This window comes from Cervus canadensis, chromosome 6 (genome assembly GCF_019320065.1).
Source record: "Cervus canadensis isolate Bull #8, Minnesota chromosome 6, ASM1932006v1, whole genome shotgun sequence".
NCBI lineage: Eukaryota > Metazoa > Chordata > Mammalia > Artiodactyla > Cervidae > Cervus > Cervus canadensis.
In genome coordinates, this window is record NC_057391.1 from 10,181,800 (window position 1) to 10,206,196 (window position 24,397).

The 24,397-nt window shown below is 43.5% G+C and overlaps 1 protein-coding gene and 1 long non-coding RNA gene across 4 annotated transcripts in view; both read right to left on the reverse strand.

The window, feature by feature from the left end:
- Positions 1-5,695: 5,695 nt before the first annotated feature.
- On the reverse strand, positions 5,696-13,989 carry LOC122443022. 2 transcript variants are annotated; one of them, XR_006269875.1, is made up of 4 exons: positions 6,341-13,989; positions 6,051-6,080; positions 5,897-5,935; positions 5,727-5,741 (listed from the first exon to the last, which is right to left on the reverse strand). It is a non-coding gene; the product is annotated as an uncharacterized LOC122443022 (long non-coding RNA). The 2 variants fall into 2 exon arrangements; XR_006269874.1 differs by having other exon boundaries at positions 5,696-5,741; positions 5,897-6,080.
- Positions 13,990-19,566: 5,577 nt separating this feature from the next.
- Positions 19,567-24,397, reverse strand: part of SERINC5 (serine incorporator 5) — a 103,175-nt gene continuing 98,344 nt past the window's right edge. For both annotated transcript variants that reach the window (XM_043470766.1, XM_043470767.1), the window contains exon 12: positions 19,567-24,113. In XM_043470766.1, the coding sequence (XP_043326701.1) occupies positions 23,966-24,113 (148 nt within the window). In that variant the 3' untranslated portion in view covers positions 19,567-23,965. The remainder of the gene's footprint in view (positions 24,114-24,397) is intronic.

Below are 24,397 nucleotides of genomic sequence, written 5' to 3' on the forward strand. Positions count from 1 at the left end.
TTATTTTAGCCTTTTGATGTTATTTCCAAACGTTTGTTACAAGCTGACTTGTATTCTCCAAAAATTCCGAACCCCCAGGGCTTTGGGATATAAAGTATTTTGAAAGAGTTTTTAAAGAAGTAAAGTTAAAATGAGGCCACTAGGGTGGGCCCTAATCCAATATGACGGGTGTCCTTATAAGAAAAGAACAGCTGGGGACTTCCTTGGTGGTCCAGTGGCCAAGACTAGGCATTCTTACTGCAGGGGGCCTGCATTCAAACCCTGGCCAGGGAACTAGATCCCGCATGCTGCAACTAAGAGTTCACATGCTGAACTAAAGATCCTGCACACAACCAAGATCAAAGATCCCTGTGCCGCAACTAAGACCTGGTGCATTCAGGTAAAGAAATGGTTTAAAAAGAAAAGAACAAATGGACACAAACACAGAGGATCATGTGACAATAACACAGGGAGCAGATGGCCATCTACAAACCGAACAGAGAGGCCTCAAAGAAGGCAGCCCTTTAGACACCTTGATCCTAAACTTCCCGCTTCCAAACGGTGAGACAATTTCTGCTGTTTAAGCCACCAACTTTGTAGTACTTTGCTATGGCAGCGCTTGCAAACTAATACAGTGTTAAATCCATATTCACATTGTCTGTGTTTTTAAATATTAAGTTTTAAAATGTAAATACTTCTTAAAATACTATAGTATTTAAGCTTTTTTCCCCAGTACTTTTAAAGTATTGGAAACTACCACCACCACCCCTTAAAAAAATGAAAGTGGCCCAGGAGTCTGTAACTCTCAGCAGCCCCTGAGAGATTCTAGCAGCCCAGTGGCAAGTGTCTGGAGATCTGGAAGGATGGTGTGTCTGGACACAGCCTTCCTATCTGGCCCAAGAGCCAACTGGCCCCTTTACGCCAAGAGCTCTAGCTTTCTCAGTAGCTGGCAGCATCCCAGCTTGCCTCCTCCCCATCCCCCCAAAACCATCTGGAAAATGAAGATAATGCCTCTGCTTCCTACCAGGCTCCAGAGACCCCACGAGAGACAGGGAGAGATTATCCAGTAAGCCCCGCACATTCCTAGAGAAGGTTGCCCTGGAACGGGCTCTTGCCCGGCCTCCTTTGCCCTAAATCACAGAAGCAGACACTTATCAGGGATCTCTCCAGTAGTCCGGGCCTGGCCTCCAAAGCTGCTTCTGCTTTCAGCCCACCTGATGGAAGGCGAGGCTTCCCATGGGCTCCTCAGGACCCTCAGGACATCCTCTTCCTGCCCCGATCCCCTCGCCCTGCAGGCCAGCTGAGGCTTACCCACCTGAGAGGTAACTCTGGCAGAGCTATGCAAAGGCAGCTGTGTTCGGTAGGCACCTGGGGACTTCTTAGAACGCGGAGTCTGATTTAACAAATCCGCTCAAGACCCCGAGCTCCTGCCTTTCCCCTTGGTCTTGCAGATGTCACAGGTCGGAGTGGAACAGCACTGGGCTACACAGCAGGAGGGAATCCTAGTCTCCAACATGTTCTGTCGGAAGCCTGAACTTCCAATCAGGCAGCTTGATCCTTGTTAGGAGGGAAGCGTGAGGCTCTCTGGCAGCCCTGGGGCAGGTGCAGACCCAGCTGAGCTTCCGCCCAGCCACGTTTCCTTGCATTTCAAGGCGGGCACACAGGCCCCCCAGTCAAGGCAGCGTTCAACCGACTGGCAGTCCAGCGCCAGCAATTCATCTTTAAGTTAGGATGCCATCTAGGAATCTATAGGTGGGCACAGCTCAGTTTTGGGGTGTCCTTGAGATAAAATGCAGCCCCTCTCCAGATGGGCTTCTCTGCATCATCCCTCCCTCCAGCGGGTGCTGGCCAGGCCCCAGGGTGGCTTTGTTCTGGGTAATTGCACTTTTTCTGGCAGGGCTTGCAGGCCTGTGAAATTCATCTCTTGCCAAAGGCAGAGGATCAGCTGGCAACAGAGAGCATGGGCTGCAGCTAATCAGCTGCAATCATTTTTTTAATGACATTTCTCTCTAATTATCAAAATCATGCAACTTGCTTTAGAAAATCTAAAAAACGTTGGAAAAAAGGCGGACTAATCCTGCAATTCCATAATTCAAAAACAACCCATTTTAACATTTTGAAAAATGTCCTTCCAATTTTTTATGTGCTTAAGTGTCATCAGTATAGAGTTACAGATTAGGCTCCCCAAATTCTTTGAAAGTATGATTCTTTTTTCAAAAGAGAACGTTTTATTATAGAAAAAGTATCCCAAATATCTGATTTCATAATACTGATAGGTGAACAAGTGCAACTTTAAAAGTAAATACAAAGTTAAGAGGTAAAACCTACAAACATTTTGCCTTTAAGAAAAAAATGTAACATTCTCCCGCAGAGGTGATCCTATCCAGAGCACGAAAGTGGCCCCATCTCCCATAAAAGCATCAGGTTTATTTTCTGAACTAAGATCATGGCATCTGGTCCCATCACTTCAGGGCAAATAGATGGGGAAACAGTGGAAACAGTGATAGGCTTTATTTTCTTGGGCTCCAAAATCACCGCAGATGGTGACTGCAGCCATGAAATTAAAAGGCACTTACTCCTTGGAAGAAATGTTATGACCAATCTAGACAGCATATTAAAAAGCAGGGACATTAGTTTGTCAACAAAGGTCCATCTAATCAAAGCTGTGGTTTTCCAGTTGTCATGTATGGATGTGAGAGTTGGACCATAAAGAAAGCTGAGCGCTGAAGAATTGATGCTTTTGAACTGTGGTGTTGGAGAAGACTCTTGAGAGTCCCTAGGACAGCAAGGAGATTGAACCAGTCCATCCTAAAGGAAATCAGTCCTGAATAGTCTTTGGAAGGACTGATGCTGAAGCCGAAACTCCAATCTTTTGGCCACCTGATGCGAAGAACTGACTCATTTGAAAAGATCCTGATGCTGGGAAAGATTGAAGGCAAGAGTAGAAGGGGACGACAGAGGATGAGATGGTTGGAGGCATCCCCGACTCGATGGACATGAGTCTGAGCAAGCTCCAGGAGTTGGTGTTGGACAGGGAAGCCTGGCCTGCTGCAGTCCATTAGGTTGCAAAGAGTTGGACATGACTGAGTGACTGAACTGATGCCCAATTTATCAATTTCAAAATGATGGCAACCCCCAAGCATCTGGTTCATGGAGCAGCGCCTGCTTTCTCCTAGCCAGATGGGCTCCATGGCTTACTCCCCCTCTACCCCACCCACACCCATCTCCGCTGCCATCCACGATCACACCCCAAGGCCAGCGAAGTGTTGCGGCTGATGTTTCCACCAATCCGCAGGCAAGAGCATGCCAACCATCCCCTCCAGCAGCTTGCTTGCCACTTATGACTCCTAGCAGCGCTTCCTGGGCTCCACTTCCCTAACAGCTCCTGCGGAAGTACAGAGCAACCTGGGGAAACCACCTCCCAAGACCCAGGTCTCGCCACAGCAGACCTAGAACACAGGTGAACTAGCTTCTTTTCCTAAAAGGCTGCTCTCCTACTCACGACCACAGTGTTGGAGTCGCCTGAGCACTCGGAGATTTCCCAGGCCCCAACTGACATGATCACCTGTGACCTGGCTCGGGAGCTGTGGGAAAGTGCAGCCCGGTGGCCAGCCTGGAAAACCAACGGCAGGCCCCCATCCTGAGTGCCTACCACCAGCGGCTAGGCTTCCTTCCAAGGTGCCTTCCAAGGGCTCATCAGAGCCCCCCTCCCCACCACAAGGCTAAGCAGGCTGCTGCCAACAGAAACAGTTTGGTTTTTAATATCGAAACAGCTTCCCAGGTGACTCTAGGGGTGAAGAACCCGCTTGCCATTCTAGACTCAGGTTCAATTCCTGGGTTGGGAAGATTTCCTGGAGAAGGGTGTGGCAACCCACTCCAGTATTCTTGCCTGGAGCATCCCCATAGACAGAGGAGCTTGGCATGCTACAAGCCATGGGGTCACAAAGAGCTGAACACAACGGAGTCAACTAACACATCACAATAGCCGAACACCAGTAAGGAAGTTGAGAGAATTCCACTCTTTAATATCCAAGCTGTATTGAAAGCCTTCTTCACACCCCATAACCCTGTGCCGTGTACCAAGTGGACAATAAACTCCAAGCAGCCAAAAGATGGCAAGAGGTGGCACTGAATAAATCACTAAGACTGATTTTTAACTTTCTATTGACTATGACTTGATGAAGGCTGCCCATCCCACTTTGACAATTTTATGTTTGTGCTCTGTTTTTACTTAGAGAAGGACCCCCTGGAACACTGTCCATCCTTCCTGGGCTTATTCCACAGTAGTTTCATAGACATTTCGTATCACTTTTGTTATTGCACTGTTCTCTTGGAATTTAGTTCAAAATAATATTGGCTATAGCATATCATGTAGTAAATGCAGCTACTTTCTAGCTTCCTCACTTTTATTACTGTCATTCTTTTATTAACTTTTCTCCACTTTGGAGAAACCATTAAGAAATCTCACCAGAAAGTATGATTTTCAACAGCTGCACAATGGTTTCCCCAAACAGATGGAGCAAGTTGAAGTCAAACTCATTCTTTTCCATATTCCTAGAATTTGATAAACAGTAGGGGTGTGACAAAATTTTGTTGGAAAAAAAATTTTGTTGAATAAATGCAACTTTCCTGAGTCTAAGTTTACTGTATAAAAGTCTATATATTTTTGTTGTCTTACATTTACTTCTTTCAAGGTATCAGTATGCTTAAACTTGGTAAATATAATTTCAATCCCACTTGAATCTCTGAAGACTAGGAAAGAGTATTACAAAAAAAAATATAGAAGTCAAGTGCACTTAGCCTCTGCAAGTAGGGCCATCTAGAACTCGTCTATGGCTCTTTAACAAACCTTCAGTGGGGTTCCTACCTCTGCTGACAAATAAAGAAAACCCTATAAATGAAGGAAATCTTTTTGATTGGGCTGCTTCACAGATTATTCACAAAGTTAATTCCACACTGGAAGGGATCAGTTCAGTTCAGTTCAGTCGCTCAGTCACGTCCGACTCTTTGCAACCCCATGAACCACAGCACCCCAGGCCTCCCTGTCCATCACCAACTCCCAGAGTTTACTCAAACTCATGTCCATCAAGTTGGTGATGCCATCCAGCTATCTCATCCTCTGTCGTCCCCTTCTCCTCCTGCCCCCAATCCCTCCCAGCATCAGGGTCTTTTCCAGTGATGTCAACTCTTCGCATGAGGTGGCCAAAGTACTGGAGTTTCAGCTTCAGCATCAGTCCTTCCAATGAACACCCAGGACTTATCTCCTTTAGGATGGACTGGTTGGATCTCCTTGCAGTCCAAGGGACTCTCAAGAGTCTTCTCCAACACCACAGTTCAAAAGCATCAATTTTTTGGCGCTCAGCTATCTTCACAGTCCAACTCTCACATCCATACATGACCACTGGAAGAACCATAGCCTTGACCAGGCGGACCTTTGTTGGCAAAGTAATGTCTCTGCTTTTTAATGTGCTGTCTAGGTTGGTCATAACTTTCCTTCCAAGGAGTAAGCGTCTTTTAATTTCATGGCTGCAATCACCATCTGCAGTGATTTTGGAGCCCAAAAAAATAAAGTCTGACACTGCTTCCACTGTTTTCCTATCTATTTGCCATGAAGTGATGGGACCAGATGCCATGATCTTAGTTTTCTGAATGTTGAGCTTTAAGTCAACTTTTTCACTCTCCTCTTTTACTTTCATCAAGAGGGTTTTTAGTGCTTCTTCACCTTCTGCCATAAGGGTGGTGTCATCTGTATATCTGAGGTACTGGAAGGGATAGAAGATGTCAATGCCATACACATGTAAAAGAAATCAACAGGCCAGCCTCATGGAAGCCCATCCTGCCGAAGGAGATGGGGAGTGGGGGCAGAGTGAAAACCACACCTCTTGGCTGCAACAAAATGCAAAACCAGCTGTCTTACCTTTAGCCCCTCAGCTTGGCACTCTGTCTTGTCTCTCCCCTACTTGGAGAAAAGCAAACGAGATCCAATCACCTTCTCAAATTCTAAAACCAGGCTTTCTGTCAGAATCAGGGCCAAGGATTTTCCATTCTCTCTTGCACTGTGGATAGTTTACCTGGGTCTTAATCCATAACATTGACAGCTTCTAAAAAAGGAACAGAAATGAAAATCTAGACTGGTGTCCCCTTCCTCTAGCTGAACAGAGAGTGGGACAGGGTCAGTCAGTCCAGATCATCACCAACCCAGAGGGAACTTCAGTCCAGATTCCCCATTCCCTTCACGGGGATCTACATGCCATACCTCCATGCCCTGGGGGTGAGGCAAGGGTGAGAGGCAGTGCTCACCTGCTTTCTCTCACACCCTGAGTAGCAGCCCAATATCACAATGCAGAAACCAGTGACTTACCTCCGAGAGGATGTCATATGCTTCTCCAGCAGCTGTGATGCAGCCCGAGCTCAGCTGTCATCCTCTCCCATCATTAACAAACATCTGCGGAGTCACGCCTGCCGTGGCCTGGAGAGGCACGCCATAGCCTAGAGGACTCGGGCTCACAGAGACCACGGTCAGCCCACCCTTCTGGCCCCGGCCTCCCAAAATGATGGAGCCCGTAATCACAATGACTAAGCACGTTTAAGAATTTACTAAAAGGGAAGATGGTGCAGGAAACTGCTTAAGCCAAGACTCAGGAGCAAGACAGACCTGAGTTCCCGCCTCCCACGGGCACTTATTCCGTGTACAACCACAGGTGGGAAATTACCTTTCCGAGCCTCAGGCTTCTCATCTGAAAAACAGGCTAACACTAGTACCTACCTCATAGAACTGACAGGCGTTTTAATGGAGGTGATGCGGGAAAATTACTTAGTCTGGTGCCCAGCACATATTAGGCAGTCAGCAGTACAGAAATGATGAAGGCGATGATGATGGAAGCCTGACACAGAGAGAGGTACTAACAGATAATTACATAGGGCCAACTGACCCCCAATTTCAGGGATCTCTTGCTCTGATTTTCAAACATTTTTTAATCCTCCGGCACACAACATAATTCATCCTTGAATTATATGTTCCCTGAGGATTTTGATGAAATTAAATAGAGTGTATTAGTTTCCTGTGACTGCTGTTAGAAACAAAAGCCAGCCACAAACCAGTGGCTTAGAACACAGAAATTTGTTTTCTGGCAGTTTTGGAGTACAGAAACCTGAAATCAAGGTGTTGTAGGGCCCTCCACACTCTAGGGGACAAAACATTCCTTACATCTTCCAGCTTCTGGTGACTATCAGCATTCCTTTGCTTATAGCTGTATCACCCTCCGATCTCTGCCTAGTTGTCACATCTCTTCTGTATGTGCTTCTCCTCTGTGTATCCCTCATAAGGAGACGTGTTACCCATCTGGATGGTCCAGGATGATCTCGTCATCTCAAGATCTGTACCTTCATTACTTCAGAGGTCACATTCACGGGTTCTGGGGGATTAGGGTATGGACCTATTCCTTCAATCTACTGCTCAAAGTAACTAAGAACATGAGCTGTAGAATCAAACTGACCTGGATTCAAATACCAGCTTCACCACCACTAGTTAATTGAGTCATCTTCACTAATTTACTTAACATCTTTGAGCCTCGGTTTTTGCCCGTTCCTCAGGGTTGTTTGTGAGAAGTAAATAAGCTAATATGTAAACTCCTTCTGTAAATAGTACTCCTCTCATTAATGGTAGGTTTACCCTACCATTACTAGGCTGCAAGCTCCCAACAGTAGGCAGCATCTTGCTTTTCTTCCTTCTCAGGTCCTTCTAACACAAGCCTACAAGCATTTCATCCTCAGCGAAGACAGGGTGAGAAATCAGCTCAACAAGCTACGCAGGCAAGAAACACCACCAATGACACGAGATTTCACAGATGATAGGAAGTTGGGTTCAAGTTCTACACATCTGAAAGAGGCTGTTAGAGGAATCCAACAGTGACCCTAACTTGAGCATTGCAGGGCTCAGATGGGTGGGCTTTGGGCAGAGAATAGGATAATTAGACAGGCATGCAATTGGCCTCACTGTCATGTTGTTACCATTAAAAAAAAAAAAATCCCTCCCAGTGACCTCATTCTTTGGAGTGGGGCAGGGAAAGCTACTCTGGAGAAGCCCCAGAATTTCATAAACAGATCAGAACCCCAAACCCCAGCAAGGGGCACTTTACCAGACCACAAGAGGGAATTCACCTCCTCATGTTCCCTATCCCAGAAGGGCTGGCTGCACTGGCATATTACAAACATTTCAACACATCTGAATAACCCAAGAAGCTCACTTTATGCAGATTCGTGCTTCCCCTCCCACTCCCAGACTGGCTGAATGAAACTTTAGTGGGTGGGATTAGAAACTAATGATTTCAAACAACCCACTTAGGTAACTCTGATTCACTTGGAGAAAACCAGTCATGATAATCAAATTATAATTCAACCAACCCATCCCTAAACAAGAGCTTAATCTCCAAACACTCTATAGAAGAACGAATATGTCAACTGGAAACAGAGCTTGGGAGTCAAAGAGGATACAGATCCTAGCTTAGGTCCTTCACACAACAGCTGTGGAACTGTGGGGCAATTCTATTTCTGGCTCTCAGTTACCAGTTCTGTTGAGCAGACCAATATACCTCTCAGAGCTGTGGTGTTAATTAAATGAGAATTATGTAAGGCGCCAGCACACAGTAGGTTGAAGCAGAGAGTACTACTATTCACCAATCCATTTCTTCTTCTTCATTAATACACAGCTAGACTATATTTCAAGCATCCTGACAGTTTGGCACAGTCATGTGACTAGTTGACACCAAGCGAATGATTGTAAGTAATGTGTGATTCCGCTAGACAGAGGCTTGAAGAGGAGATGCATGTCCTTCCTGTTCTTTCATTTTGCACCAATTGGATGCAGGCAATGGCCCTAGGGAAGTGGGGAGCTACAACACGGATGCAACCTGGGGGTCTCTGAATCACTGGGGAGAGGAAGGCCACCCACCAATCAGAATATCTGCCTTGGTTTTTTTTTTTTTTTTTTTTTGCAAATGAGAACAAAGTCCCTATACCTTCACGAATTTTTTTTTTAAAACAATGAATATATAGATGGTCAGAAAAATGTTCATCTTTTTTCTCCACCTTCACATAATAATTACACATTACCTAGACCTGGTTTAAGAGTCTATCTCTGCTCAGAATTTCTTTGTAATATAAAACATGTAAGCAAATCTTAAATGGCCTCTTCGAGATTCCTGTCCCCTGGTTATTCATTCAATTAAACACTAATTTCAGATTTCTGTGAAGGAATTCTTCAAATATAACTAAAGCTCCAAGCCAATTGGCCTTAACATAAGGAGATTATCTGGGTGGACCTGATCCAGTCACATGGGTCCTTTAGAGCTCAGAAGGGGAAGTCGAAGAGACTGGAGTGTGAGAAGGCTCCACATGCTCTTGCTGCGCTGGAGATAGAGGGCCATTTGAGAAGGAACCCAGGGTGGCCCCTGGCTAGCAGCCAGGAAGGAAAACGGAACCTCAGACCTACAGCTGCGAAGAACTGAATTCTGCCAATAACTTGAAAGACTTTGGAAGCAGATTCTTCCCGAGGTTGCAGAGACGAGCTCCAGCTAGCCAATGCTTGCTTTCTGGCCCTGTGATACCCTGAGAAAAAAACCTCACCAAGCCCACCCAGACTTCTGACTTCCAGAGCTGTGAACAAATTCAATTGTGTTGCTTAAACCACTAAGTTTGTGATAATTTGTTACAGCTGCCACAGAAAACCAATACATTTTCTAAACCTTTTTTTTTTTTTCTTTTTTTTTTAAAGAATTCTACGAGGAGGTGGTAGAAAGCAGGTTAGGTGATACCCAAGCATTCTTTTAGTGGAGATATCCGTTCTGTGTCTCCACTGTATATTAGCGAGCCCTGTGGCACTTGAATCTGATGGGAACATGGAACAGTCTGGGTATTAGTTGCAGCTATATGAGCAGACGACCCACTTCCCGTTTCACCAGCCCTCAAATCCAAGCCTTAGAAGTGGCCCTGCTGTCAAAGAAAACAACGTTTGGCAAAGTGATTCCAAAGACGCTGTGCTGACTTTAATCTCCCAGCAGATTTCCAAGCCTGATGAACGTGGAGGATCTGGCATTTCCCACTATTTCTCCAGGAAGATGGTTTCTTCTGATCACATCTCCTGGAACCCCCAGCCTGACGCATATACTTATTTCTGTGTCTCTTATGCTAAAACACCTTCCAAAAGCAGAACATGTTTCTGCGCACATTATGCCCTTAACTAAGATGAATTCAAGAAGTTTCTATTTTTTTTAAAGTAAAGGAGGTAGATACATACAAGTATCATCATGAGATACTGAAATAAATGGACAGTGGCCAGATTATATATATGAAAAGAGAATGCTGGGGAATTTCCTGGCAGTCCAGTTAGGACTTGGCACTCTCACTGTCGGGGTCCTGAATTCAATCCCTCCAGGGTCAGGCAACTAAAATCCTACAAGCCGCGCAGTACAGTTTTAAAAAAAAACAAACCACCAACCAGAAACACACAAAATAGAAGAACTCTGACCCACAACATGAAGCAACCAGCCCAGGAATCCAAACAACAACCTTTGTAGTGATTGACTCAAAATGGCCAGAATTTGATTAATAGCTGATAACTTCCCTAATTTTTGCCCCCACTTCCAATTTAGGACTAAGCAGAGAAAGCTAAATCTCTACCTATACCAACCACAAGGGATGCCTGCATCTAGCTAGCCTGTTAGCCTGCAAATGGGTTTCTTCATGGCAGCAGCTTCCAATCAGAACATAAGCCCCCACTATCAAGCTCTTCTACTCCTTTGCCTGCCTTTGAGTCTGCCAAGCACCTGTGACGGTGGCTGACGCCCCTGCAAGATCTGGAGAGCTTTTGCTTGCTCTCCTTTAGCTGGTCTTCATTTCTGTACTTATTTTTCAAGCAGATTTGGGGCTCTAAGACATAAAGTGACATCCTGTTTTTAGTAATGTTAAGTTATCCACACTAATTACAATAATAAAAGAAAAATTTCTTATTAGGCTACAGGAGTGCTTCATGGAAACTCGGAGTCAAGACAGCATCTGGGCCACATGAAGTTCCTAAAACCAGAGTCTGGAACACTTACCAGAGCTCTCTCACAATCTTACCTCTTATCTCAGAGAGTTTTCTCTACCTTATCTTGTTCCCAACAGAAATGTCTAGTTTTCTGGTCCACAGGGCAGAAAATACGACCATGAACAGGGCCTATGTCAAATGGTGCTTGTCTAGACAAGGGGGAGTTATTTTCAGAGATAATTCCCCTTTCTCCTTCTTTTTTCTTCTCTTGATCTCTGTCTAGTCTCCAGGGGAAGGGACACAGGGTCTATCTTAAAATAATTCACCAACTATTACAATCCTATATTCTAGGACAAAATAATTCATCCTAGAATAGTCCCCAACCCCGAACCCAGTTGGTGACGGCTGTGGGCAGCCTTGGTTATGACCACAGCAACCAGGAGTCCCTCCCTGTAACCCTTTGTGGGGGAGGGAGGGCTGGGGCAGTTTGCAAAAGAAGTGGACAGAGGCAGACAACCTGATGGGGTTCCCTCCATTCCTGATGGCACACGGAGATGGTAGTTGTGTGATGCTAGATTCTGTGCCTCCCAGTATCACTAACCAACATGGTCTAGTTACTGATTTTCCTTGGGAAGACATCCATCCATCCATCCATCCATTTAACAAACAGCAATTGCACATCCTAGCATTATCCTCGGTGCTAGGTATACTGTGGTGAAAAAACCCATCATCTCTGCCCTCATGGAGAAGATGATGCCACCACAAAACTGGAAAATTACAATACCGTGAAAAGTATTATGCTCATTCTATAACCCAAATCTGATCAGGGGTGGGGCTGAGGAGGAGCTGTTTTAAGAAGTGTGTCCTTAAAGAACAGGTATCTGAAAGGAAGCTTGAAATTTAGGGAGGTTGGTAGAAATGAAGGACAGAGGAATGCTCCAGGCAGAATCAAATTCATGATCCAGAAAGGACATTTAGGGATACCAAAGGATTGAATAGTATTGTAAAGTTGACACAAGAAGTGTTAGGGTGAGAGCACTGGGAGGTAGACTAGAGAGGGGGCAGAGGCCAGGTCTCTGGGACTTGAAAGCCATAAATATATGATGAAGGCTAGGACTCCTTACACAGGAGTGATCCAGATTACTAGATTTACATTCTTGAAAGGTCACTGACGCTAGTAAAGAATTGGGCATAATTGAAAATCAAGAGAGCCAGTTGGGCAAGTTCTTTTTACTCATCTTGGGGTTCTAAGGTGAACTAAAAAGACCTGGAGATAGAGAAGAGCAAATTGATTCAAGAGATGTTATCACATGGATCAAAACAAAGGTCATGCCCGTGGGGGGAGTGGTGGGAGGAAGATATATAGATACAAAGTTATTACTTGAAATAATGGAAGAAAGACTGAAAGAGATTGATTCTATCACCATTTATTGGCAGGATCACAGACTGAATCATGAGCCTTCTTGCAAGCCTCATCTAAAGCTTGCTCAGTTCAGAGATTATACCTGAGCAAGGAGGAGCTTATTAGTCAGTCACCTATCAATGTGATCTTGTGAGCTTTCTTGTCTCGAGAGACAAAGAAGAAGAGAAGAACATTTTAGGATTATCATTCTGAAAATTCATTCAAATATACTGAAAAACCAAAGTGGTGGGGTAGGGGGGAGAACTGAAAATCTGATTTTGTATCAACCACCATGTAGAATTGGGACAGAAACAACCAATTAGGCAGAAATCCAACTTGGATTACAAAAAGCTAGTTCATCAGTAAGACCAGTACTGACTGTAAAATCAGATGCAAAGGAGAGCCAATTAAGCACGAAAGTTTCACTGTGATAACATGCAATGAGATCCAAACTGTACTAAGTATTTAAGTTTCCTGCCAAGGAGAAATATCATCTTCCCTGGTGGCAAAAGTCAGAATTTCATGACATCAGCCAGATAACCACAAAAGAATGTATCTTGTAATACAAAATGCCTCTAAGTCATCATGAGACTATGCTTTCCCCAGCCAACTAACCAACATTCATCATGTATTGAGGTATTTGTTTAACAAACACATTCCATTTCATAACCACACTCTAAGCTGACAGGTTGGATAGAGAGATACCTAAAACACAAGCTATACAACTTATTTTTTCCTTCTATGTTGTGAGATATTAAAAATTTTGGACCTATCACCCTTCCTATATTAAAAATAACATTAGTTATGTGGATAACTGCTTTTGTTCAAATAAAATTTATAAATTTTAATCTGGTTATGAAAGAAATTTTTATCTTAAGTTTTTCTTTTTTTGTTTACATTCGAAAGTAATTTTTAATAAAAACTTTTAAATTGAAATTTTAATCTCAAAGGAAACATATATTCACTATAGAAGTTTTCAAAGGAGAAAATTAAAAATCACCCTAATTCCAATACCCAGGAACGATCACGTCTGTAAGTTAAGACACACTGACCTCATGTATAACAGGGGGAAAAAAGTAAATTGTAAGAATTTTTAAAAATTTTATTCCCCATTATAGTAGCTTGTATTATTGTTCAAAATATCAGCTTCCCCACTCTGGAGGAGGGTAACACTTGCCTGCCTCATTGCACCAGCTTTGATTATGTGACTTGAGACACCTCTCCTTGTGGGAAGATTATATCTCCCCACCCTGTTGACCTCAAGAGTGGCCATAGGATGTGCTTTGATCAATGAAGTGATAACAGAAGTGATGTATACCACCTTGAGGAAGAAGCTTTGGGAGTCACTTTGTGATTGTGCCAGTGTTCTTTCTTGAGCCCAATGTATATAAGAAAAAAAATTCTCCCTCCATTCTTCTGAGACCTCTGTAATATAACAGATTAATGAAAGAAAAACAGACACATTTATTAACATGCATACCTCATATATACATGAAAGATACTCAAGGGATAAATGGCTCCCCAAAGTGGCTTACAATTCACGTACATACCATCTTAATAGGGAAAGGAGAAAGGGAATATAGGCATCTTGCTGCTGCTGCTGCTAAGTCGCTTCAGTCGTGTCCGACTCTGTGCGACCCCATCCCTGGGATTCTCAAGGCAAGAACACTGGAGTGGGTTACCATTTCCTTCTCCAATGCATGAAAGTGAAAAGTGAAAGGGAAGTCGCTCAGTCGAATCCGACTCTCAGCGAGCCCATGGACTGCAGCCTACCAGGCTCCTCCATCCATGGGATTTTCCAGGCAAGAGTACTGGAGGGGGGTGCCATTGCCTTCTCCAATAGGCATCTTAGGGAAGAGTAAATGATTTTTAAGAAAGATAAGTAAATGGATCCTTAGAAGAACAGATGGGGGTTTATGCTGAAATCTGGGTGTGGGGGCAACTTCTAGTCCCCTCTGGCTGATGACATTCCCCGAGGAAGGGATTGTCAACTACATACGGGCACTTGCCAAGGGCCTTTGCCATCTGCCTCTTTGGAGATGGAACCCTGTGCTGCCGCAGCTGCTGACCTTCAACACCCCCTGAGGGAGTTCACGGTGAAGAGTGAGGCACTTTGTGGTCCAGGAAAACTGGTGGAAGAGGACCTTAGATAGTTAGATATTTTCAGGAACTGATTTTAAGATCCCAATCCTCAAATCTAGAAAAGCACTAAATCCCTTCATAGTGACATCAGCTCCTTGTGACTAGCAGAAAATCTTCTGTAAGATAGGTTCATGACTGTGTGAATTCCCCATTCACCAAAATCACACATATTGACCTTGAACGTTTTTCACAGATATGCTTCTTAACTATATAGGGGCTGGGCTTCCCTTGTGGCTCTCAGCTAGTAATGCAGGAGGCCTGAGTTCAATCCCTGCACTGGGAAGATCCCCTGGAGAAGGGAAAGGCTACCCACTCCAGTATTCTGGCCTGGAGAATCCCATGGACTACCCATGGGGTCGCAAAGAGTTGGACACAACTGAGCGACTTTGACTTCACTTCACTTGCCCCACTACTTCTCTGGAGCAGTTTCTCAGAGCCATCTGAGGTATTGTTTCCTGGGCGGAAATCCTCATTTTGCCCCAGATAACACTTAACTCAAAACTCTCACATTGTGTATCTTTTTAGTCAACAAGGTCTATGACTATTGAGTCCCTTTGGGAGATCTGTCTATAAGCAGGCAAGGGGCATTCAGAGAAAGTCTCTCCCTTCATTGCTCCTTACTTGCTATAGCTCAAAATAATCGATACACACAAGTGGCATATTTTGGGGTGGGATGTTTTGCTACCCTTTATTTTATACATCATGTATACATGGGAAATATATAGGAAAAATTAGTAACTCTCAAAAGTAGTTTAGAACTCAGATTTAAATACCATCTTTAGCTAAAGGCAAAGAAAAGGTACGGGGCAAGCCAAGGATGAAGAAGTGACCAGGAAAAGCATGGCAAATTAGAGGAAGGTTTATCATGCAGATTTAAGTCAATGTCTTCTCCATGGATAAAGGTCTGAAGTCCTTTCCAGGGATTAATGCTTGTCCTTCCTGATAGAGGGGGGAGGAGGGACGCTTTTCTAAATTTATGTTCTGCTTTCACAAATAGGGGAGGGCAAAGAACTTTTCTTATATATTCTCAATTGCCTTTTTCCAAAGTAGCATATTTTGGAGCTGCGAATTCAGCCACCTTCATCAGCAATGTCCCAAATAGGGGCTACTGTATCAGTCAGTCTGGCTCTCAGAATGAAGAAAACTTGGAGCACAGCTGCAGACAGTCCATAATTGAAATGCACTGTGAGTGAGAACTGAAGTTTAGTCATTGTAAACACTGAGATTTTCAGACTTGCTAGTTACCACAGCATATCTTAGCCTATACTGACTGACACACCCAAATAATCTAAATTTTTCTTATGTTTGAAGACAGCTTTAATGTACTGAAATGTTTCAACTTCCATTTCATATATTAATTTTTATGTATATATATATTTTAAAATAATTTAAAGCCTTTTAAAGTCATGTCATTTTATTTGCAAATTGATTAATTTTATGTTTGTTTTTGATTAACATCTCTTTGGCCTATCAATGTGATAAATACATTTGGTTTATAAATGTGATAAATACTTCAGCTTAAAAATGTGATGTGATAAAATGTTCATATTTTTTTTAAAAGTCTTAGAAATTTCAAAGTACAATTTAATTTTAATACATTTGATTTTCTCAAACCTTTCAAAAACCCAATGACTCACATTAGCATAAACAAAACTTGCTAAAACATTTAAAACACATGAAACCTAAAACGTTTAACCTTATAAACTTAGTAACTTAAACATTGACTTTCAACTTAATTACCTGTATCTTCTTTTGAATTTTTATTAATATTGTAATTCTAACTCAAGTCTTTTCACTCACTTTCTCCCCTTAAAAGGCAGAAAAACACACATAAACATACAATAATGATTACAAGACTTATTTATAGGTAATAGTTATTACTGGACATAATCTAGGTTGTCATCAGAGGGTCTTTAAAATTCTTCCTGTTTTCTGGCAATAACAAGATATTTCAGACCTTTATGCTTCCTGTGCTGAAATGTGCAATGTGCTTTTCTCTTCAGGGAGCCCTGAGCTCTTCCTTGGTCTTCTGCTTGAGTGTAAATAAGATAAATCTGCAAAGTAGCCCCTGGAGTTCACAAAAGAAGAGCCAGAAATTCACAGTAACCTTTGGCCTGACATCCTTGGGATGTTGAACCAAAATCCCACGCGTTTAAGACACTGAGGTTCACTCTGTTATAACTCAGAGGCAATTCCTTACTGATATAATACCTATGTAAACACAGAAACCAAGAGGAAGTTCTGTGTATTAAAAGCAAAAACTCACCTAAAAGGGAAAACCTTGAGGGATGGAAAATGGTAAAGAAAAGGAGATGGTGGAAGATGGGTGGGAAGAGGTAAGATTTGGCCACCTCTGTTTAAAAAAATAACTGTAGGGAGGATTTTAAGAAAAGTTTGCCTTTCCCCCCCAAATTTAAAATGAAAATTAGAACAGTAATTTCCACAGGGTCATTATGAGAATTTTACAAAGGATACATCAAGTGCTCAATGAACAATTGCTATCATTGCTATTTCAAACAGAGGCTCCAGAATGGGATTCGAGTGGGGAACATTAAGAACACCCTGAAAACCTGGAAGCCCATTTTCTCTGCCCCACCCCTTCCCTCTTTCATACCTGCCCCTCATACATCCATTTTAATCCCAGATCTTCACAAATTGGCTTTCTCCCTGTGTCTTTAATACCTAAACCAGACACTAACAACATCTTTTAAGCTTCCCAATGCCTCACTTCAAGTCCAATTTCCAGAGAGGCTGGTCATCCAACTTAAATGAAAAGTCCAAGCCTGAATCAACTAACTGTAGCCATGACAATTATACAGAAAGAAAATAACTGTTCCTGCTACAACCATGAGAACAATTCCCAAAATATGAAGGAAATGGAGGGTGGGGACAAAACAGCACGTGTACACTTGGGGTGCGTTTTCTCCGAGCGTGCAAGCACAACATGTGTGTTCTGACCAAGTCCGTCTCCTTGACCAAACCAGGCTCCTCTGAGCTCTCTTCCTGACCAGACCTCAACCTTAGCCTTCCACATCCATTCTGCCCTCGCGAGGGCAGCACAACTTTGGCTTAGCAAGACTCACCACCCTTGATATCTGAGGTTCTTCATTCCCCCCACCTTTGGTGTAAAGTCCTTTTGTTACCCAGGAACTGGGTTTGCGTCTTGCTGGGTTTCACAGCCAAAAGATACAAACAAGCCAAAGATTGAGAGAAGGAAGGATTTATTATTATTTGCAGCAAGTAAGGAAAACACCAGGGATCTTTCCCAAAGCAGTGTCTCCCTGAACAACAAAACTTGGTAAATTTTAAGCTAAGGGGACATGCGTATTCACAAAGGTGTGTAAGCAAAGAATGCAGCACAGAATCGGGGCAACAATTGACAGAGTCCAGGCTGTAGTTGGTAGGAGTCATGAGGATCAGAAAAAATCATCATCATCCCTTGTGTGTATCCTGTTTTCAGTCGTATCCAACTCTTTGAGACCCCATGGACTGCAGCCCACCAGGCTCCTCTGTCCACGGACTTTTCCAGGCAAAGAATATTGGAGTGGGTGGCCATTTCCTACTCCAGGGGATCTTCTCATCCCAGGGAGCAAATGTGCTTCTTCTGCGTCTCCTGCATTGGCAGGCAGATTCTTTACCACTGCGCCACCTGGGAAGCCCATCATCTCTTAGGTTAATCTGATGGTTGAGGACTCCTGTGGAGTTGAATTCTGCAAAACAACTCAAGAATGTGCTTTGGATTAATCTTGACTTTTGAACCAGAACTGGGAGTCTTTACAACTGACATGTTGTCTTTGATAAAGTTAGGTTATCTCCTTGTCCTGGCAGTTACTAGTTCTTACCTTCTTCTGTTCCTTTAATATCATTAGCTACTGAGACCTATGCCTCTGCAAGGGCACGCACTGTGGCCAGGCTTAGACCACAAAATAGCTCAGACCTAAAACAGCTTCTGTTACTAAAGTTATGCCTGGTTCTTTCTCTGGGGGCCGCTACCCTGTCTGCCTACACTTGGCCTGTCCACCTTGAGAGAGAATCTCTCTACCCAAGGTTTCCTCTTTTAATTTTCCATCTACTGGATCCCCCTCCCTCTGCTTTCTTGTTGTTCAGTCGCTCAGTCATGTCCAACTCTTTGAAACCTCATGGATCGCAGCATGCCAGGATTCCCTGTCCTTCACCGTCTCCCAGAGCTTGCTCAAACTCATGTCCAATGAGTCAGTCATACCATCCAACCATCTCACCCCTCTGCTTGTTGGCTGTCAATCCCCACTTATCCTTGTATTGAGTTGATTTCTCCGCCCTCACTGCCCCAAGTCCCCCCACCTCCCCACCCCGTCCCGCATAGTGAACAGGCTGAGTCCTAACCACTAGACCACCAAGAAATTCCTAAGTCTTACTGTTTTAACAAGCACCAGAATTATTATTTTTTTTTAAAGAGTTCATACATGCAGGATTTGGATCACACTGAACAATTTTTTTCACTTAACAACACACTGAAACACACTCAATGAAATATCCTTCCAACCACAGTGTTTTATTAACTACTTATCATTTCTCAGATGCCACAAGTAAAAATGTAGCCTCAAGGTCAAGATAAAGCCTCTTACTAAGAGCTCAAAGATTTAAGGAAGTGCCAAATCCTCTGGCTAAACAGATTTCTAAGACTCTTAAGTGTCTCCTAATCTCAGTTAGTTAGATAAGAGGGCTTCTGCCAAAATATGAGTACTGTCACATAGCATGCTCCAACGCAGGAAGCCCAGCTTTGATCCTTGGTCCAGCAACTAGGAGTTGCATGCCATGACTGAAGATTCTGAGCGCCGCAGTGAAGACCCTTCACAGCAAAGTAAGTTGAAGAAGGCAAAAAACTTGGGTTTTCCTGTTTGTATCTTCTAGAAGCAGAACAGACTCTATGAAACTTGAGAGAGGTTGAATTAACATTTGAAGACATCTTTGGAAGATGGTACATGGCAGACTTTATGTATAAATATATTCAACAGAAAGAAGAAGGAAAAAAACCCCATAGTTTTCAATTTTTAATTTTATTAAAGTACAGAGTTAACAAGTTTTGAGTTTTCTACCTAGGAAAAGACTGCTCAACTTCGGCTGCTTCATAGAAAAATTAGCACTCAAAAAAACCCCAATTATAAATCCATAGGTGCCTTTGAGACTTAAAACAAAAAAATAACTAGTTTTAAAAGTTACCAAAACTCAAACATATCTGAGACCATTATAAATTTCAAACAGTAGATTACCACACATACTACATTTTAAAATTCTAACAGCAAAACATAACCACATAATTTGGCTATATCTAATTATTTCAGACAAGTTTTGTTTTAAAAAGTAACAAAGTTATGACTATAAAACTTCTGTAGTTTTTTTTTCAAAGTAAAATAACCTTAAATCTTTACTAAAGGAAAAAAAAACAATCCTTAAATTTCTTATAAATAGCTCTCAAGACATATATTACCCATCTGCTGCAAGCTTTCTTTACCTGAGAGAATTTCCCAGGATCCTTCACCACAAAGGATTACCTTAAAGAGTTCTTTCCAACATTTTACTCACATAAACATGATTAACACCCATGGAAGTGGATGTGGACAAATGCATTCTTAATCCACCATTTCCCAAGTTAAGTTTTTGCTGAAAGGATTTTGCTTTTAAAAAAAGAAAACCTCTTTGGTAAAAGCCAAATACTTCATCCTCTCAAAATGAACACTTCTGTAAATGATTTACTGAGGAAGGGAAAAAAGAGAGAGAGAGAGAAATCTTTAGAATGGTTAGCATTAATTCAAAAGACCTGTATCCTGCTAAGCGAGTATATTAGAGAGCACATCTCTGCCTAAAATACAAAACTGGATTAAAATGTCTGAGGCTTTACAAATATATTAAGGATGGCAGGAAACACAGTTAAGAACGAAGCCAGAGGGATTTAGTAAATCAAGGAGAATACCCTACAGAGAACGTCATGAACCCAGGGGTATTGGCACCGTCCTCAATGAAGGAGAGCCCAGAGTGCTCTCTGGACAAGTGGATCTTGGCCCAAGATCACATCCTTCTTAGTTATATCTAAAACCCCCTTTCATTTTCAAGAGGGGTAGGACATGAATGTACGCCGAAATGAGATGCTCTTTAGAAAGGCAATCAAAGGAGAAAAAGACCGAGGCAGCTTAAATGCATGCAGGCTCTGGAATTCCCACTGCAGGGTAACAGGAAGCACCAATGGTAGTAAACTTCTGGCCAAAATTATTATAAATAAGCAAATAATCTTAAAAAGGCAGAAGGAGACAATGTGGGGGGAATTAGCACTGCACAGAGGTCAACCATAGTGAAGGCATCTCTGAGCAACTGGAAATAAACAAAGGGGTGTGGGAGCACCCTTGCTGGCCACCAGAATCCCAAAGCCCCAGTAACCCCAACCTCCATCAGCCCGCATGCACACAGCCCATCTACTCTACAAAGGAGCTCCAAAGACTTCTGGCAAACAATTCTTTCAAGCCATTTCCCAAGAAATTGTGAGGACAAAAACAAAACTAACTAACCAGTATTAAAACAAAACAAAACAAAAATCAACCCAGGAAGGACCAAGTAGGGTTTCCGAAAGCCTTTGGTGAGAGAGTCTCTGGTCTTCAGTCAGGTGACACATCTAGACATAAACAGCAACATTCCCAGAAGAATCCCTTCCTCTATTTATGTGTATTTACTCGTGAAAATGAGAAGTGAAAAAATTTCCACATCGGATGAACAGCACTGAGGAAGCTTACACATAGTTTTAAAAAATCTTCAGCTCTCATTGCTAAAGGAATCTGACCAGCAGCTTCTGAGAATGCACTTTTAAAATCATGTATAAAAAGTTGTAGGAAGCAAAGTCTATTCTTCTGAAAACATTACCAGTGAATTTATCAAATGAACATCATCCTTAACAGCAATGCAAGGCAATTGGCACTGTGTTTCCAGTTTCTTAAAACATAATAGCACAGAAACGTAGACTCTTTAAACCCATGGATGTTGACTTACCACCTGAGTATTGTTTTCTACAATTATAATCATTAAAGTCAACATCTTATTTATACACCCTTAGTCCTCAGAGAACGTCCACATCGCTCTTGATCATTCGGATAAAACTGCTTAAATGTTCAGTTGAGAATAAAAGAGTGACTGTAACTCTTCTTGTGTCAGACTGACCTTCAGAAAGGAACATTATCAGGGACCCACCAAGTCTGAAGCAGCTGGAAAGTGTGGGTTGGCTGCGGGGGAGGGGGGCTAAGAAAGGAAGCCTGGCCACTGGCGATGTCCTTTCCTCTGTGTCTCCCCAGGCTTTTTTCTGCACAGGAAGGGCCAGCTCAAAGCCACAGAGTTGGATGCTAGACCCTAGCAGCAAGAAAATCCAACAAAACCAGCCACTGACAGCACGCCAGCTCTTGACCTGCCTGTCCTCCTGATCTCTGTAAAGCCACCTCGCTTACCCGAGCCTGTCACCGCGCCAGCCACCGCAGTGGCCCCTGCCAGGGTGCTGGGCCACACACCCCACTGCCGCACCTGTCTGACCACGGAGCTCCCACCCCACGGGCGTCACTGTGGGCCACGCGCGGCAACCACGCCTTTTGTGCCTACGGAAGATCTCTGGACCAAGTATGAAGAGTTCCTGATCTTGGGGGGGAGAAAAAAAGAACTTGATCGAGTGTACAAAACAAGGCTCTCTCACATACACACGAGTGCCTTTAAAAAGTGAATCTCCAACACTGTAACTAAGGCAAGTTTCTGGAGGAATTCATCCACTGGATGCCCCTTGCCTCCACCCAACTCCTCCATTTTCTTGAGAGGAGGGAGAAGGAGTGACTGGAAATGAAGAGGTGGGACTAAGTTCCCAGGTCAGCATTTGGCACCCTGGAGCCCAGCTTATGGGGGACCCAACACACACAGCAGGGCACGGAAAGTAAAGGCCGAATCTTTTCATTCTGACTCTCTGCCCAGGTGCCGAGAGGATTCTTTCCATCCTGCATGAAATACTAAGAGGCGGGCCCCACTGTGTCTCCACCGGGGTCTCCGGTGGACTTTCCACTGTGTAAACTCCTCCCTGGACGAGAGCATCAACACTGAAAATGGAGATCTTCTTACACAGCTGCCTAGAGTCAATCTCTCTTAAGGGTCACCTTAGGAGTATGAACTTTGGAAATTTCTGTGGCTTTTGCTCATGGCTTAATTAAAGAACTCCCCACCCCACCCACCGTTTCTTCTAAGTATATCTGGTCACTTCTACAACTTGTATAATTGGAGGCCTTACCTGCTCAGCCCTGTTTGAGGTGCTGCCTATGATTCTCACCTCAGCAAATCTACCCCCAAAATCATAAGGGACATTAATGGTGTGGTCACATTACAGATCCGGAAAACAAAAGCCCTTTTGCTTTCACAATTTCAAAGGCCTCGAGTGGAAGAGAAACTGGTTGACCTCAGTAATGAAAAGAGGGGTGCAGCAGGCTTCAGTCAAGAAGCAACTTCCCAGGTTAGGTCCTAAAGTGTTATGACTATCAATCCACAAACAAGAACTACAGCAAAGAAAACAACACGAACATTGTTCTATCATCATGTGAACAACACCATGAGTAAGGGTCAAATTACTCCATCACCGCCTGACCTGAGTTACAAAACAAGTTACTAAGGCCGTAACTCAGATCAGGCGGTGACAATCTGGTGGGGGAATCACATGGGCGGTGATGGCAAATTGTGCTTTTTCACATTATAAGGAAGATGCTGAAACCGAAGGGATGAGGGCACCTCTGGGAAGGGCAAGGGCAGAGTGAAGCCTGTGATTCCCAGCATCACAACTTCAAAGGGAAACGTGTCGGGGCTGGGAGGAGACAGCACAGGGGTGGAGTGAAAAGCTGATGCTTCCTCTTGGAGCCAATAAATATCCGGGGACCGTGAGCAGGAGTTCTGCAGGCTGAGGTGTGGAGCCTTCTGAGGGGTCTGCCTTCTGTTGGAGGCGAAGGGCTCCAGATTTTGTCATGTCTATTTCAGGGATAGGTAATAGGCCACACAAAGTAAGCTTTTATCCCTGTGATAAGACGTCATTCCCCAAACTCTGTTTTGGTAAGAAACACGCAGAAGGAAAATACTAGCCTGACCACTGTCCCAATATTTAGGGGTAAAACACATAGAAAATCTATAAACACTCAGCATCAATTTAGGTGAAATTTTCAATTCTTTGGGGGCAAACTGGTAGCTTCTTTTTGAATTTCAGAATTAAAAAAAGCAAATCAAGTGATTTTTTTTCTTCCCCCCTGCAGGGTTTTCAGACCCACTGAAGCCAGCCAGGGGAATGCCAGCTTGTCACAAAGTACCAGTCACTGCCTGACTCCTGGGATATTTGTTCAAGGGCATCACTTCCCGCTGCAGAACCAAGGAGATTGCTCAGATCCTCACACGGAGTACTGTGGAGAGGGTCGACAGAGTGGGGCGACCAGCGTACCCAGGTACAGGAGAACACATATCCAGCAGGAAGCCATCTTAACCCAAAAGATGGACCAGCTCCCGCTGAAGAAGGTCTCGATGTTGGCACTTTCGTAGCTGTAGAAACAAGAGACCCAGCTGTGGTCAGAGCAGGAAGAGGACAGGAGGTGAAAAGGTCTCTTCCCACCAAGTGTGTCCCTCCCTGCTCCCACTCCCCAGCCCCCACCAGCCTTTCTTTTTTCCCTAGCAACTCAATTCAGATATTAATATAATTCACACCCACTTAAAGTACACGATTTTTATTATATTCATAGATGTGTGTGACCACCACCACAGTCAATTCTAGAACATTCTCATCACCCCAGAAAGAAACCTGCACCCTTTAGCTGCCCTCCCATTTC